General features: G+C 37.6%; 1 protein-coding gene across 28 annotated transcripts in view; it reads left to right on the top strand.

Moving 5' to 3' along the window:
- The window catches only part of LOC111513366 (basement membrane-specific heparan sulfate proteoglycan core protein), a 471,092-nt gene that overhangs the window by 427,256 nt on the left and 30,042 nt on the right, over positions 1-13,794 (top strand). For all 28 annotated transcript variants that reach the window (XM_074169282.1, XM_074169281.1, XM_074169280.1 and 25 more), the window contains 8 exons: positions 2,065-2,216; positions 4,487-4,896; positions 4,951-5,213; positions 5,297-5,477; positions 5,697-5,936; positions 7,568-7,737; positions 12,200-12,364; positions 13,225-13,410. In XM_074169282.1, coding sequence (XP_074025383.1) covers positions 2,065-2,216; positions 4,487-4,896; positions 4,951-5,213; positions 5,297-5,477; positions 5,697-5,936; positions 7,568-7,737; positions 12,200-12,364; positions 13,225-13,410 — 1,767 coding nt within the window. The remainder of the gene's footprint in view (positions 1-2,064; positions 2,217-4,486; positions 4,897-4,950; positions 5,214-5,296; positions 5,478-5,696; positions 5,937-7,567; positions 7,738-12,199; positions 12,365-13,224; positions 13,411-13,794) is intronic.

Genomic DNA, 13,794 nt, shown 5'->3' with positions numbered 1-13,794 from the left:
CTCTACTGAGAAAATGAGATTTTCAGTGTCACTATTTTTACTCGGATTCGAAAGCCGTCGATTATTGGAATTTTTTTCCGACGTTTCTCTGATGCGAGTGGCTAGCTTCTTCAGGAGTACATATATCTTGAGTTCATCTCCAATGACTGGGTATTCTGACTGCTTGAAGCAAATTAATGTTGATTCAGGTAGTTTGGTGTGCTGATTTCTATACTTGAATTAGGTGAATTATTGTCAATAACATTCGTTGACCCTTTTCTACCTGTCGTCACGATGTTTGTTACTCTTGAAATTATTAAAATAGGATTCCATATTCGGTTGAGGTTCATATCTTTTTTTTCTGTGGTCTCCTCCACCGATTGCGTGTTCCGCCACAGCCGACTTGTCTGTTTGGCCTAGTCTGTAGTTTCTTCCATGATCCTTCAGTTCTGTTCCCATGGATATTTCGGTGGTTTCGATGTAAACATTCCCACAAGTGCACGGTATGCGATATACCCCGCTGCTGATAGTGTGTCACTTTTGACTTTAGCCGACCTGAAGCTTTGCTGTATCTTCTTGGTGGGTTTTGAAACAGTTCCAATCTTGTTTTTCCCCAAGAGATACCCAATTCTCTTTGTTACCCTAGGACTATATGGTGGTGCAACCATCTGAACATCCTTCCCGATTTGAACCGTGGAACTTTTCAGTTTCATAGCCTTGATGCTAACGGGTACATTGTATCCATTCGATCTCAAGGTCACTTGAAGATGTTCTAGTTCTTTCTCTAAATACTCTGGTTCACATATTATTCGAACCCGTTCTGTCAGCTAGGATAGTGGATCGATAATGCGTGCAGGTATCTATCCGCGTGCGTAGACTTTCGGTACGCTTCGTGGGTTAGTCTACTACGACATCGTTCAATGGATACCTACATGTAGGAATGCTGTCCTCTGATCCTGTTCAGTCTCCATGGTGAACTTGATGCTGGGGTGTTGAGCGTTCAAGTCGTCCAGGAAAAAGTTTAGAGCGCCACTTCTAAGTTTCCAGATGACAAAGGTGTCATCCACGTATTATATCCACAAGGTCGGTTTTAACTCAAAGGCGTCGATTGCCTTCTCTTCAAAATGTTCCATGAGGAAGTTATCTATCACTGGCTAAGTGGACTTTCCGTCGCCCCGTCATGTAATTGCTTATAGAAGTTTCCATTGAAAGAAACTTCTCGTGAGATTTGCTCTGAAGAGTCCAACGATATCACAAGTAGGCTGGCCCCCACAGAGGGTCTTCCAGTTGGACGTTAGTGGATAAGGACACTACATTGAAGCTGACCAGAATATCTGTCGGTTCCAGAGTTATGTCCCTGATTTTATCAAGAAAGTATGTCGAATCCTGAACGAAGGAGGTTTTCTTCATCACGTGAAGTTGCAGGAGCGAGGCCAGATGCTTCTCTAGGTGATAGATAGGCGAACCTGGGGCGGTGACTATTGGTCTCAGTGGCAAGTTGGGTTTATATTCCTCCGGAAGATTGAAGAGCATGGGTGAAATGGCTTCAGTTCTGAGAATGGTTCTCTGTACTGTTTTCGGGAAAAGACAGCATTGAAACGGTTTTCAAACCTACCTAAAATATACAAGGAAGCCTCAGGTCAGCTAAAGACAAAAAAGACCCACTATCAGCAGCAGGGGTGTATCGCATACCGTGTACCAGGAATGCCCCAGCCGACTGGAACGGTACGCAATGGAGATCCACAAACACACGGATAATTGCAACAATATCCTTTCAATAATCGACGGTTTTTCTCAACAGCAGCGATACATAACAAAAACCATACCGACTATGGTGAAATATTGTGCATTATTTTAACCGTGTTCGGTCAGTGACTTTTGTGTAGACTATTTTGAGTTGGGGTGATGAATGAATTCATGAATGAATTTAAGTAATTACATAAGATTGAAAACTGTTCTGATTTCATGCTTTCCTAGTTTCTCTCACGTACGGATTGAATCCACCAGGTAATACTCATGTTTAATCAACTACTGTTACGAAATACTTCTGATATTCACTGAAACCTATAATCTACTGTTTTTCAGAACGTCAAGATCAAGCACCTACAATTGCTCTCTCCCAATCTCGAATTGATGTGAATGAAAGCCAACCTATCAGTTTACAAATTGCTGCTACCGGAGTTCCAGTTCCAGATATCAGTATAGTTCGACCAGACGGACAGCGAATAAATCCAAGAGTGAGTTTTTCCTGTATCTTCGTTCTAGTTGTATATGATATAAAGCTTGTCGTCCACTTGTCCAGCTACAACCAGCATACAGAAGGTGCTGTTTGTTCGATTTCAAGGAAATTTCAGTTGACATCAAGCGGTGACAGAAACATGTCTATCACTAGCAGTTCTGACGAAGAAGTCGTTATTATTGTAGCCGCATTATTGAATGTAGAAAAAAATAGTCACAAAAAAGAAGGGTGTGGGTCCATCCCATTAATCAAAAGGGGGCAAGTCTGAGATAGTTTCATCATCTTTTCAACGACCTGAAAGAAGATGAGAAGAAATTTTTCCATTATTTCCGAATAACTCCAGGGAAATTTTCATAACTTCTGGATATTCTAGCCCGCCTTAACAAGCAACTCCATTTTCATAGGTACCGTCTGACACTGTGCCGTCAACTGATGGAATAGCAAAACAGAGAGACAGGAACTTCTCAGGCACTCACTCACGCTCACTTGGACAGTCCGTCACAGCAAGTTATTTGCCGGACAGGATCAGAGAGCTGGAATCCTTTCCGGCGGCGGATGCACGGCTGTGCCGTGACGGGCTAGTGAGCGATTGTGCATTCATTTTCATTGTTCCAACGGAACGGGCCGTGCTGTGCTGTGCCGAACAAGGGGGCGACAAGTTTAATTTTCAACATTGAAATATTACGAATATAAAATGAAACCAGTTATTTTATGCTGTGGGATGTCGTAATTTGACAGTACAGATGATGGTACAATGTCATATATATTATTTAGTTTTTCAATTTTACATACATTTTGTACTCGAACAAATATTTTTTTCCATTGGTGATGAAAAGATAGATAGGATTAAATTATGTTTTTCATTATTGCCAAAATTTTGATAGTTTTCTCAACGAAAAATTTAACCTCTCTACGATGCAAATCATCTGAAAAGTGAGATCGAAAATTCACTCAATATTGATCGAATTTTACCGAATCGGTGCTTTATATAATATAACAAAGACTAGTGAGTTTACCAGAGTTTAGGTGTGAACTGAATTGAACTCATTAAATGGGCATGTGATAAACTGATTATCGGTCACCACATTCAAAACTGTGTTCAATAGAGAAGAAGAATTCCATTTTATTCGGTCTCTTAGTAAATTTTCAAAATTATCATTCCAAAAGATTGAATTTCAAACATTCCTCTTCAAAATGAAATCTGTTTGAAATCTGTTTTTCCGTTAATCAACTGTCTCCCCCAAACGAACGACAACTCCCAGAAGTTGGGAAACTTGTGCGAGCTAAGGACTAACGAGGTCTTACCTTTTAACATGTGATTCCTAGAGTTGTGGTGGTGCATTAGAGTTGTGGTTGAACTCATGTCCGTCTGCTAGAAAAGGTTAGCAAATGTGAAATTGGTCTTCACATTCCAAAAACTACCACTATGTTCTTTTATTCTCTAGGAAAAGTTTTTTTTCCGTTTGGCCAATATGCAGTTTTGGGCAAAAATCAATAATATACTCCTGATGTATCCGACACTGATGTTTTATATTTATTGTGATTGATGAGTTTGCTTCAATTCCTTTTTCACGAAACGCTTCACCCATTTATGGTAATTTAGCAAAACAGACTGAATAAATGGCATTCAGTTTGGTAGATTTGGCTTCAACCAGATGGCCTTTATCAATTGTTAAAGTTTTGAAATTCCTGTTGGCATACATATCTTTATCCTATAATGCTCATTATCGTTTTTTGAAGTGATATAGACCTGGTAAATAGCTTGTTTTCGTAGGTTTTTGAATAATGGAGTCAGTAATATCTACCTCGTAACCATTGTTGATAGCAATTTGTTTGTTCTATCTGGAAGTCACTCTCTGATAGTGAAATATTCATTAGTATGTGAAGCATACTTTTGGATGCTCCTACTTTATGCTGATTAGATTGTTCGTGGAAAATCACAAAATCAGGAGTTGATGAAATTTCCTCTATAATATTTGCATTTTATTATTTTTTTTGGTTAGTCCACACGCTGGTAAAATTATGAGTCATCAAATTGGTAAAAGGTATTATGATATAAATTGTTATATTATATAAAACACGAATTTGGTAGTATATAGACAAAATAAATAAGTCTAAAGAAGCTATTGTAAAGTGAAACACTTGTTATGATTTTGTGAACTGTTCAGTGAGGATTCTACAATGAATTGTTACTTGATCTCGTTACGGAATTTTATCAAGCATCGGCCAATCGCATCACCAATCTGACTAATCCTATCGTCTGTTTAGTATTTCCAAAATGGAAATTTCTACATTCCTCGCTCTCAACCCTCGGACGGAGGAGAGTACCTTGTCATCGCCACCAACAGAGCAGGAAGTAACCGTGTCCGATTTGAAATCGTAGTTCACGAAGCATCCGTTATACCTCTAGTTCAAGTCAATATTTCACCTGGATACTTCACCGGCAACTCTGGAGACACGGTCATTCTGAAGTGTTCAGCAATACCTTTCGGCGAGACGGTCAGATGGAGCAAGCAAAGAGGAGACCTGCCCTATAATTCGAGAGAAGACAGAGGTACACTGATGATCTTCAATGCCACCCCAGACGTTTCGGGAGTTTACATTTGCACCGTTACGTCAGCTACGGGGAGTGTCGGTACAAACAGTGCCACGGTTACCATCAGAGAAAATGTTGAAAGGTTCGCATCACTGACCTCTATTCGATTTTCAATAATAGTTTGATGTTCTCGCAGGCAATATCCAACGGCTAGAGTTTCCCCCGACAGACTCACCCTATCACAAGGTCAGTCGACGGAAATACGGTGCGTCACCACTGGTATTCCAACACCTTCAGTAAAATGGACCAAACTTGGAGGGGAACTGGGTTTCAATGCTGAACAAATCGGTTCGGAGTTACGTATCAGTAATGCAAGAGTTGAAGACAGAGGAGTTTATGTTTGTGTTTCAACGAATATCCATGGAATGGAACAGGCCTCTGTGGTTGTAGAAGTTACACGTAAGAAACTGGTCTTCTAAAAATTATTCAATTGGCCCCACGTTGGGCGCCGAACGTTATTTATTTCAACTGATTTTTTTCAGGGCGAGAAGCACCGGTATTAGAGATTTATCCCTCTGCAAGTCAGACAATCATAGCAGGAAATAGTGCAATCATTCAGTGTAGGGCTACCGCCGGAATCCCTTCCCCTACTATTTCATGGAGGAGAGCAGATGGTCAACCACTCAGTCAAAACATTGAGCAGATGTCTGGAGGCACTCTGAGGTAAAAGCGAGAATAAAAATTCATTTCAACTGAAATATATATTCATATCTGCATATCATAGCTACAAAAATATATTGGGGATTAATATGAATCGGAATAGATTCCGTATTCAGAAAATGAATCAAAGAAGTAAGATGACTACTGAACATATCAACCATATATTCATCAATGTTTTGTCCAATGGTTTTGCATTATTCAATTTCAACCTCCTATTCACAGGTTCATGCAGATATCAATTAGGGAAGATGGGGACTACATATGCACAGGCGTCAATGATGCGGGATCTGCCTCAGCTACTGCTCACATAACGGTTCATACACCTCCAGAAATAGAAGTATCACCGCCGCAAGAAATCATTACCAGACAAGTTGGCGATTCTCTACGTCTTGAATGCCGAGCTACAGGTTTTCCTATGCCTAGCGTTGCTTGGACCAAATACAGAGAAAGGCTACCTCAAGAGTAAGTAATTATTGAAATGAAAGGGGTATATTTCTATGAGAGACTACTTTTTCTTCTATAACGTAATTATTGAATCAACAGTCAATAATCTCTAAATATATATAACTCAAAGATGACTGACTGACATGGTGATCTATCAACGCACAGCCCAAACCACTGGACAAATCGGGCTGAAATTTGGCATGCAGGTAGATGTTATGACGTAGGTATCCGCTAAGAAAGGGTTTTGATCAATTCTACCCCCAAGGGGAAGAAATAGGGGATGAAAGTTTGTATGACCCTTTGTCAATTTTAAACCGATCGAGTTGAAACTTTGCACGCATAAAGCTACTATGACGTAGGCATCCCCTAAGAAAGGATTCTGATAAATTCCACTCCTAAGGGGGTAAAATAAGGGATGATGGAGGATGTAAATGTATTAGTTTGAACCTATCAGTACCAAATGGAACTTATAAATTAAGACCAACAAAATAATTTTTAGTCCTTAATGTTGACAATAGATGGCGTTAGTAGTATTTTAAAACGCGCATTGTGTTTTCACTGAGTTACATATACACGATGATGAGTGGCCGCCGCCGTATCTAATAGTACATACTATACCTAAATATTTCTAGCGGATAATATTTGACGATTTTGGCTGTTGGCATATTCTGGATTGCATTTGCTTTGTTTCGGTTTAGTGGTTTTGGTTTTAAACTCTGATTTGTATTTGGCATTTGCTTTGTTTTCGTATGGTTTAAGTATAGGTTTTTTCGGTTTAACTTTTTTAAAATGGCTAAAGAAAATCTGAACGTTGATGGAGAAGATGAATAATGTACTGTCGTCCCTATTGTTGGTGACGGTTCATGTTTGTTTCGTGCTCTCTCTCTTATTCAATGTACGAAACACAAGATTGAACGATGGAGATGCGTTCAGAAATTGTTAATGACTGAAGCAAGTTTTCAATTATGACCCACGACAGGAACTACGTAATACCTGACGAATATTTTGCTGATATGATGAAAAATGCTACTCATTGTGGATTTTGTGAGTTAATAGCAGCAGGATTAATATTCCCATTTAAGTTAAGTTCATAGAAACGGTACGATTCAGCAAAGATTTGTCCAGTGGGCACATTGATTCCTATCTTCACATAGCAGTACAGAAAATTACTCGGCGTCATATGGAGGTAGCTGTGGAAGAACATGATTTTGGAGACTTGTACGAGACTGCACGTGGAAGCATTACAGCGCAATATAGTGAAAGCCACTATATTAACTGGGTGTACGCAAAGGGAAACTGTATTTATACCACGAATCCAATTAATACCTAATGATATCCCATTCGAATTTAAACGATTACAGTTTCCCCTAAAAGTCTGTTTTGCCATGACAATAAACAAGTCTCAAGGACGAACTCTGAAATTAGCGGGTATTGACTTGAGAGAACATTGCTTCTCTCATGGACAGTTTTATGTTGCTTGCTCACGAGTAAGTTCACCAAATAGCTTGATAGTTACAGCGCCTAATGACAGATTAGTTAAGAATATTGTGTACAAAGGAGTTTTGTAGCTTCTAGCGGGCAAAAGCTCGTTTTGATATATATACACATATGTGGATTGTATCGTTCTTCATTCATTTCATTTTTTTCAGATACCTACCGGAGGCATTGCAATCAACGAATGTAGCTTACCAACAATTTGATCGTCTCACTAAAGAAAATGAAGGTCTCTATATTTGCACGGCTGAAAGTAGAGCAGGTGTTGTAGAAAGGAGAGTACAGCTGGTGGTAGACATTTTACCTATTAGAGGAGATATCACTGGTGAGTCAAATAGTCAGAAAGATATAAGGGAATATTTATCGTAAACGGGCAATACTTTTTGTTATGTTTTAACTTTCTTTTGAGGTGTCCTATTTCCACTTCCAAATCTGAAAATGTTTGGAAAACTATTCCATGTACAAAAAACTATACTGTCAAACACAAATACGTTCTTTTGAAATTTTAATTTGTCACATACATACTTTATACGATAGAATAGTCAGATAATCAATGTCTACAGGGTGTTTAATAAATATGCGGACTATCCTAAGGATATTTTGTCGTTTGATGATTTTTGATTGGGCACTTTATTTCATGGCGGAAATAGAATTTCGACAATTACAATTATGGTATTTTTGAAATTATTAACGTAGCCGAAATAAAAGTATAGCCTACCACACTGGACCTACCAAGTAATAAAAAAATCTAAAGTTATTAATTTATACCATTCTAGTGGAAAATGTGTAAGATTTGAAAAATCGAATAATTTCTGGGTGTAACGCAATATACAATACAATACAATACTTTTCCTGAGACTTTTTTACAAGCATGGAAATCGTCATATACACAGTAAAGATTGGAGTTGAAAAATATCAAGTGATAAAATATGGAACATACATGAAAGAAAAATTAAATCAATAGTGGATGTAGGAGATAATTATATAAAACAAATAAAAAAATACATAGTATAAACAGTAGAATATTGACAAGCAAACAATCGTGATGTCAAGCAGCCAGATCAGTTTGAAAATATTCATCAAATGAATAAAATACATTTTTGTAGAGAATATTGTTAACGCTATCATTGAAATTATTGGGATTTGGAATTTTCTTAATGAATGTTGGAAGTTTATTGAATATTTTTATAGACATAACATGAGGTCCGTTTGATACAGATGTTAATTTGTGTACAGGAACTATCAGATTATAATTTTGCCTGAGAGTATAACCAGCAGCTATGCGGATAGTATCCCTTTGCTGAAACTCATGGTTATGATTCTTAACGTAAGTGACACAATTCAAAATATACATGGATATCACAGTTGAAATTTGTAACTCAGTGAATAACTGCTTACAAGAATCACCATATTTTTTTGAACACATGATTCTTAGTATCTTTTTTCGAGCAATCAACAGAGCATTCAATTTGCTGCTGTTACCGTAGCAGACTGAGCAATAATTTAGACTTGAGTGAACATAGGCATAGTAGTAACTTAATAAAATATTTATAGGGACAGAATTTCTGAGATTCCAAATGACGAAACAATGCTTGGATAATTTTATAGAAATAGAGTCAATATGATCATTTCAGGATAATTGGTAGTCAATGTTCAACCTTAAGAATTTGACTGATTTTTTCTGCACAATAGATTTAGTATTAGCTCTAATATACTGCAGTCCATTTCTCTAAGCGAGAAAACAATTGTATTAGATTTATTGCTATTTAGTACGAGGCCGTTTCTGGCGCAGTAATTAAGCATATTAGCAACTGCAATATCAGCCTGGTCAGATAACGCTTCACAAGAAGAAGAACTCAATAAGAAGGACATATCATCAGCAAACTGTACGGTACAATGTTGTTGATTGATATTAGAGATATCGTTGACGAATAAGAGAAAGAGAGTAGGACCCAGGACACTTCCTTGGGGAACACCTATTAATATGTTTGAGATTTGAGCCTAACCTTAACAGATTGTGTTCTGCCAGTCAGATAAGTCTTAATCCATTTTAGACTGGCCGCGAATTCCAGTATCATAAAGCTTATCGGGGAGAAGTTGATGGTTGATGGTATCAAATGCACGTGACAAATCAAATCGAATACAATATGAAACAATCCTGGTGTTTTTGATTCTTGCATCCAAGCGGGGTGTAGTCATTTTCAACAGTTCTTGTAGATTAAGAAACATCACATGTAATTTCTGTTAATAAATTGTTATTGTCGAATTTCTTTTTCGCTCCATATCTTCGAAAAAAAGCGCACTGTCAAAAATCATCAAGGGACAAAATATCTTTAGAATAGTTCTAGCAATAGTTTCTTGAAGTTTTGCCGCATGTTCAATAAACCCGGTATATTTGTACTTCAAACAATCGTTGTGAAACTGAATCATTTCATTCACAAGATTGATACACAATATAGTGTATGGAAAAGGTAAAATTTCACTTACATGGAATATTGTCATCCTCAATGGCGGACATCCGATGTTTCAGAATGTCTTATTGCCTCTTCAGCAATAATCTGAAGCACTCAATCAATTCATAGAGTTATTATAAATCATATCGAGATAGTGTACAGAGAAATATTGTTTCTGTGATTAGTTAGAATAACTCGTTTATTACATGTGGTCAAATTTAACAAATGTTTTTTTTTTCTCTTCTAATGTAGATTTTGTGAAATAAAATGAAATCTCCTGTATAGAAAACTTTTATATATATAATTACTGCAAATCATCACATTGAGACTTCGAATTACTGAATATGATTCAGGTTTCTGTCTACGAGAGATTTCATTGTCATTGTTAACAAGTTAATTAGTTGCTTTCATTCATGTTTAATTCATTAATGCTCTCTGTTTCATTCTCACCTACTAATTGGGACCATAGATACTCCTCTCTCAGGTAAGTCAAAAAAAGTAACAGGGTTTCGATTCAATTGTTGATTCTGTTCTGTGTCATCATCTGGAAAAACTGAATATTATGCTAGGCTGTGCGTCGACTAACTTTCAATAATTTTTGTCGGTCATTTTTAAGAGTATGCATAGCGAATTTGTGACATTATTATTTTGATTTCAAACTATTGAATTATTGGAACAACTTCTGAAATGACAGTTTTCAATTGATATTTTCTATCGGAACCATCGGAACCACATTTCGCAATATTCATCCGGGATTTCACGAACTGAAAGTTAAAGCAAATTGTTTTTTTTCTCAAAATTCCTATCCTAACCTGAACCTGACCAAACCTAACCTAACCTAACCTAACCTAACCTAACCTAACCTAACCTAACCTAACCTAACCTAACCTAACCTAACCATAACTTAACCAAAACCCAACCTAACCTTGTATAAACAATTGCTTCAATGAAACGAGGATGGTCTAAAATGTTTCTGATCTAACAAAAATACAAGACATTTTTCAGGTTTTTTTATTTTCATAAAATTCATTCATTTTCTCTCTCTACATAATACTCGGCGTTTTTCTCTGCGAAATAATTGTTCACGAAGGTGAGTACCCCTCCATTTGAAGAAAATATCTGTCTCCGAACGCAATTTTCAGATGAGGAAACAAAAATAATTCGCTTGGGGCTAGATCTTGTGAGTAAGCTGGATGGCAAAGCAGATCAAACCGTAATTCGTAGACTTTCGCCGTGGCAACTGCTAAGGTTTGGAAAAGTGCGTTGTCTTGTGACTGTTTTTCAGCGAGTTCTGCCTTCAACTTGTCAAGTAATGATGCGTAGTATGCTCCTGTAATGATTTTTCCTTTTTGAAGGTGATCGATTGAAATGACTCTATGATTATCCCAAAGATAGTCGCCGGTTCCCACCTTACAGTCCACTGTTTGGACTGTATTTTTGTTTCTTGCCTACAATGGTGCCAAAATTCGGATTGATTGAGCCTTAACTGCGTTGGAAATGTTCATTCGAACACGTTTTTGGTCAAACGTGAGCAAACGCGGCACCTAACGGGCGAACTCATGCCTGATTGTGAATTTAATATGTGACAAACACGTTTTTTTGACATGATCATAACCTCTGCTCTCTTTAACTTCAATTCGCCGGTCGTTTAGCACCATTTGGTGAACATTGCCGATGTTTTCGTCGGTAGTTTCAGTTTTTGGACATCTCGAACGTTTATCGTCACTCAAGCTCTTACACCCTCCGTTTGAATTTAGCTGCCCAAAATTTCTCTATGGTAAATGATTGTTCCGGGGCCCCATACTCAGAAGTCAGAAGTCACAGAGCTCATCTGTGATTCACGTGGGCATTTTGCCTTTCAAAAACAAATATTTAATGACAGCCCGACACTCGAACTTGTCCATTTTCATGAAAATACTCACGATAATTCACTCAAACGACTGTTACATAACAACTGCACGTACAAAATGGCTGAAACTTGGGTGAGTAACTGTCAACATCTGAACAACGTATTTCACTTGCTCTCATTTACGGGTGGTGCTATCTTCATGTTGAGGTTGGGAACGTTTCAGGTCACCCTCGTATGCCTAAAGCATCCTAAAATCATTCAATATTGTCTATAAAAATGAAATTATTACCTATTGATTTATCAAAACACCTAATAATATTAACAACAACATCTTCAACCATCATACTAGTATTTTCAATAAAAATCTAAAGTGTTTGATTTTTACAATTTTTCCAGATGCTAGTCACATTAAAAATCCATTATTCAACCTAAAAATCTGTTGCATTAGGGAAAAATGTCTAGTTTTGAGAAAAATTTATGTTTAGGTGAAGATGCAACATCTACTGGTGACAGATCAGGTTTTAGAGACAACGAAACCCGCAGACCTGTGACGACAACAAACCTTCCCGTTATTCCCTCACATGATCAAGAGTTTACGGCAGCTGTTGGAGGACGAGCCGAGCTGAGATGTAGCATCCAAGATAGCCACGGTAAGATCTTAAAATATACGTAATCTGGATGTGAAAGCCAATCTATTTTCATTCGAAAGAAATCTTTCTCATACATATACTCCTCCACTGTCGTCATCACTTCCCCTTCATCCCAAGTTTTTCACTTCAACTACCAGAGATCAAGTAGCCATGTGAGGAAAATTGCATCACAAATATATATATATATATAGTTCCTTATTATATATAAATACAATAGTTATTCAATGTTCAAAATTAATGAAAAAACTACAAATGAGGCTTCAAACAACATGCACCGGAAGGGTTAGGTTAGGTTGGGTTAGGTTCAAAGTGAGTGGGTGTATTCGATCCTCCACCGCAACACGCAAGGGTTTATTGTGGCTCACACCTATTCACACTCGACCAAATAAACCCATTTCTCAACGAAGTGGATTAGTTTGTATGGTGAGTGGTTTTTCAGGTCGGATGCTGAGCTCTGCCGAACTCTAAAAACCTGATTTGGTCCCCAGCGGGGCAGAAACCTAGTACATGCTCTGCTGGTTCATCATTAAAGAGGTAGTAAAGTGAGGAAACTTTACTAACTTAATATTTTTGTGGAATATTATTATACAAACTATATATGTTATAACTGAAGGATCGTCGATATAGATTGGTTCGATATGACAATCGATAACTTTAAATCACTCCTGTAACTACCTGAAAATATATGGCTTCGATATTATTCGTTAGTATCAATCATCATATCAAGCAATTTTTCATCCCAGATCAAATGCCTTGAATGCATTGTCAAAGTCTTTATTTTGAAGTTCCCTCCTAAGTTGTGAGAGCAAGTCATTCAATTAGCTACTTTGAGCAATTTTAGACCCGTCCCTTTCTTTCAGGATCCAATATCCAAGTGAGATGGTCCAGAACTGATGGTCTTCCTCTTCCACCGTTGGCGTACGAAACTAGCGGAATTCTCTACATTGACAACGTCCAACCTGCAGCCCAAGGGGAATATCGCTGCACAGGATATGAAGCTTCTGGAAGATCTGTTTTCAATGTCAACACCTATCTAACGGTTATCTGTGAGTATTTTTGACGATGTTATCACGTTCAGACCCCACTATGAGTAATAGTTTGTTTTCTTATTGCACTCAGCTGCGGAAGACTTTTGTGAATTCCTAGGTACTGTGTTTGCATCGGTTCATTTTCCTACAGCATGATCATCCATCCAGATCCAACGGGCACGGTGGTGGTGCCTGTAATATATTTAGAAAAATTGACGTATACTGGGTTGTTTCAAAACTTTAGCACGTTTCATCATCAAGTGAATTTGAAGCTCCATACCTCAATAAATATGTCTATTGAATCAAATTGAACCGAAGCGCTTCCAAAACAGACCGAAAAATCAACCAGGCATTTGGCAATGATAGTGTTGATGAACGTACTGTACGACCTTCGTTTGCGAT

The sequence above is a fragment of the Leptinotarsa decemlineata genome, unplaced genomic scaffold (assembly GCF_025532065.1).
Source record: "Leptinotarsa decemlineata unplaced genomic scaffold, Ldec_3_MD MMD2_P_RNA_scaffold_5, whole genome shotgun sequence".
In the NCBI taxonomy this organism is placed as follows: domain Eukaryota; kingdom Metazoa; phylum Arthropoda; class Insecta; order Coleoptera; family Chrysomelidae; genus Leptinotarsa; species Leptinotarsa decemlineata.
Note: the sequence above shows the minus strand (reverse complement) of the source record. Positions and strands in the feature narration are given on the sequence as shown.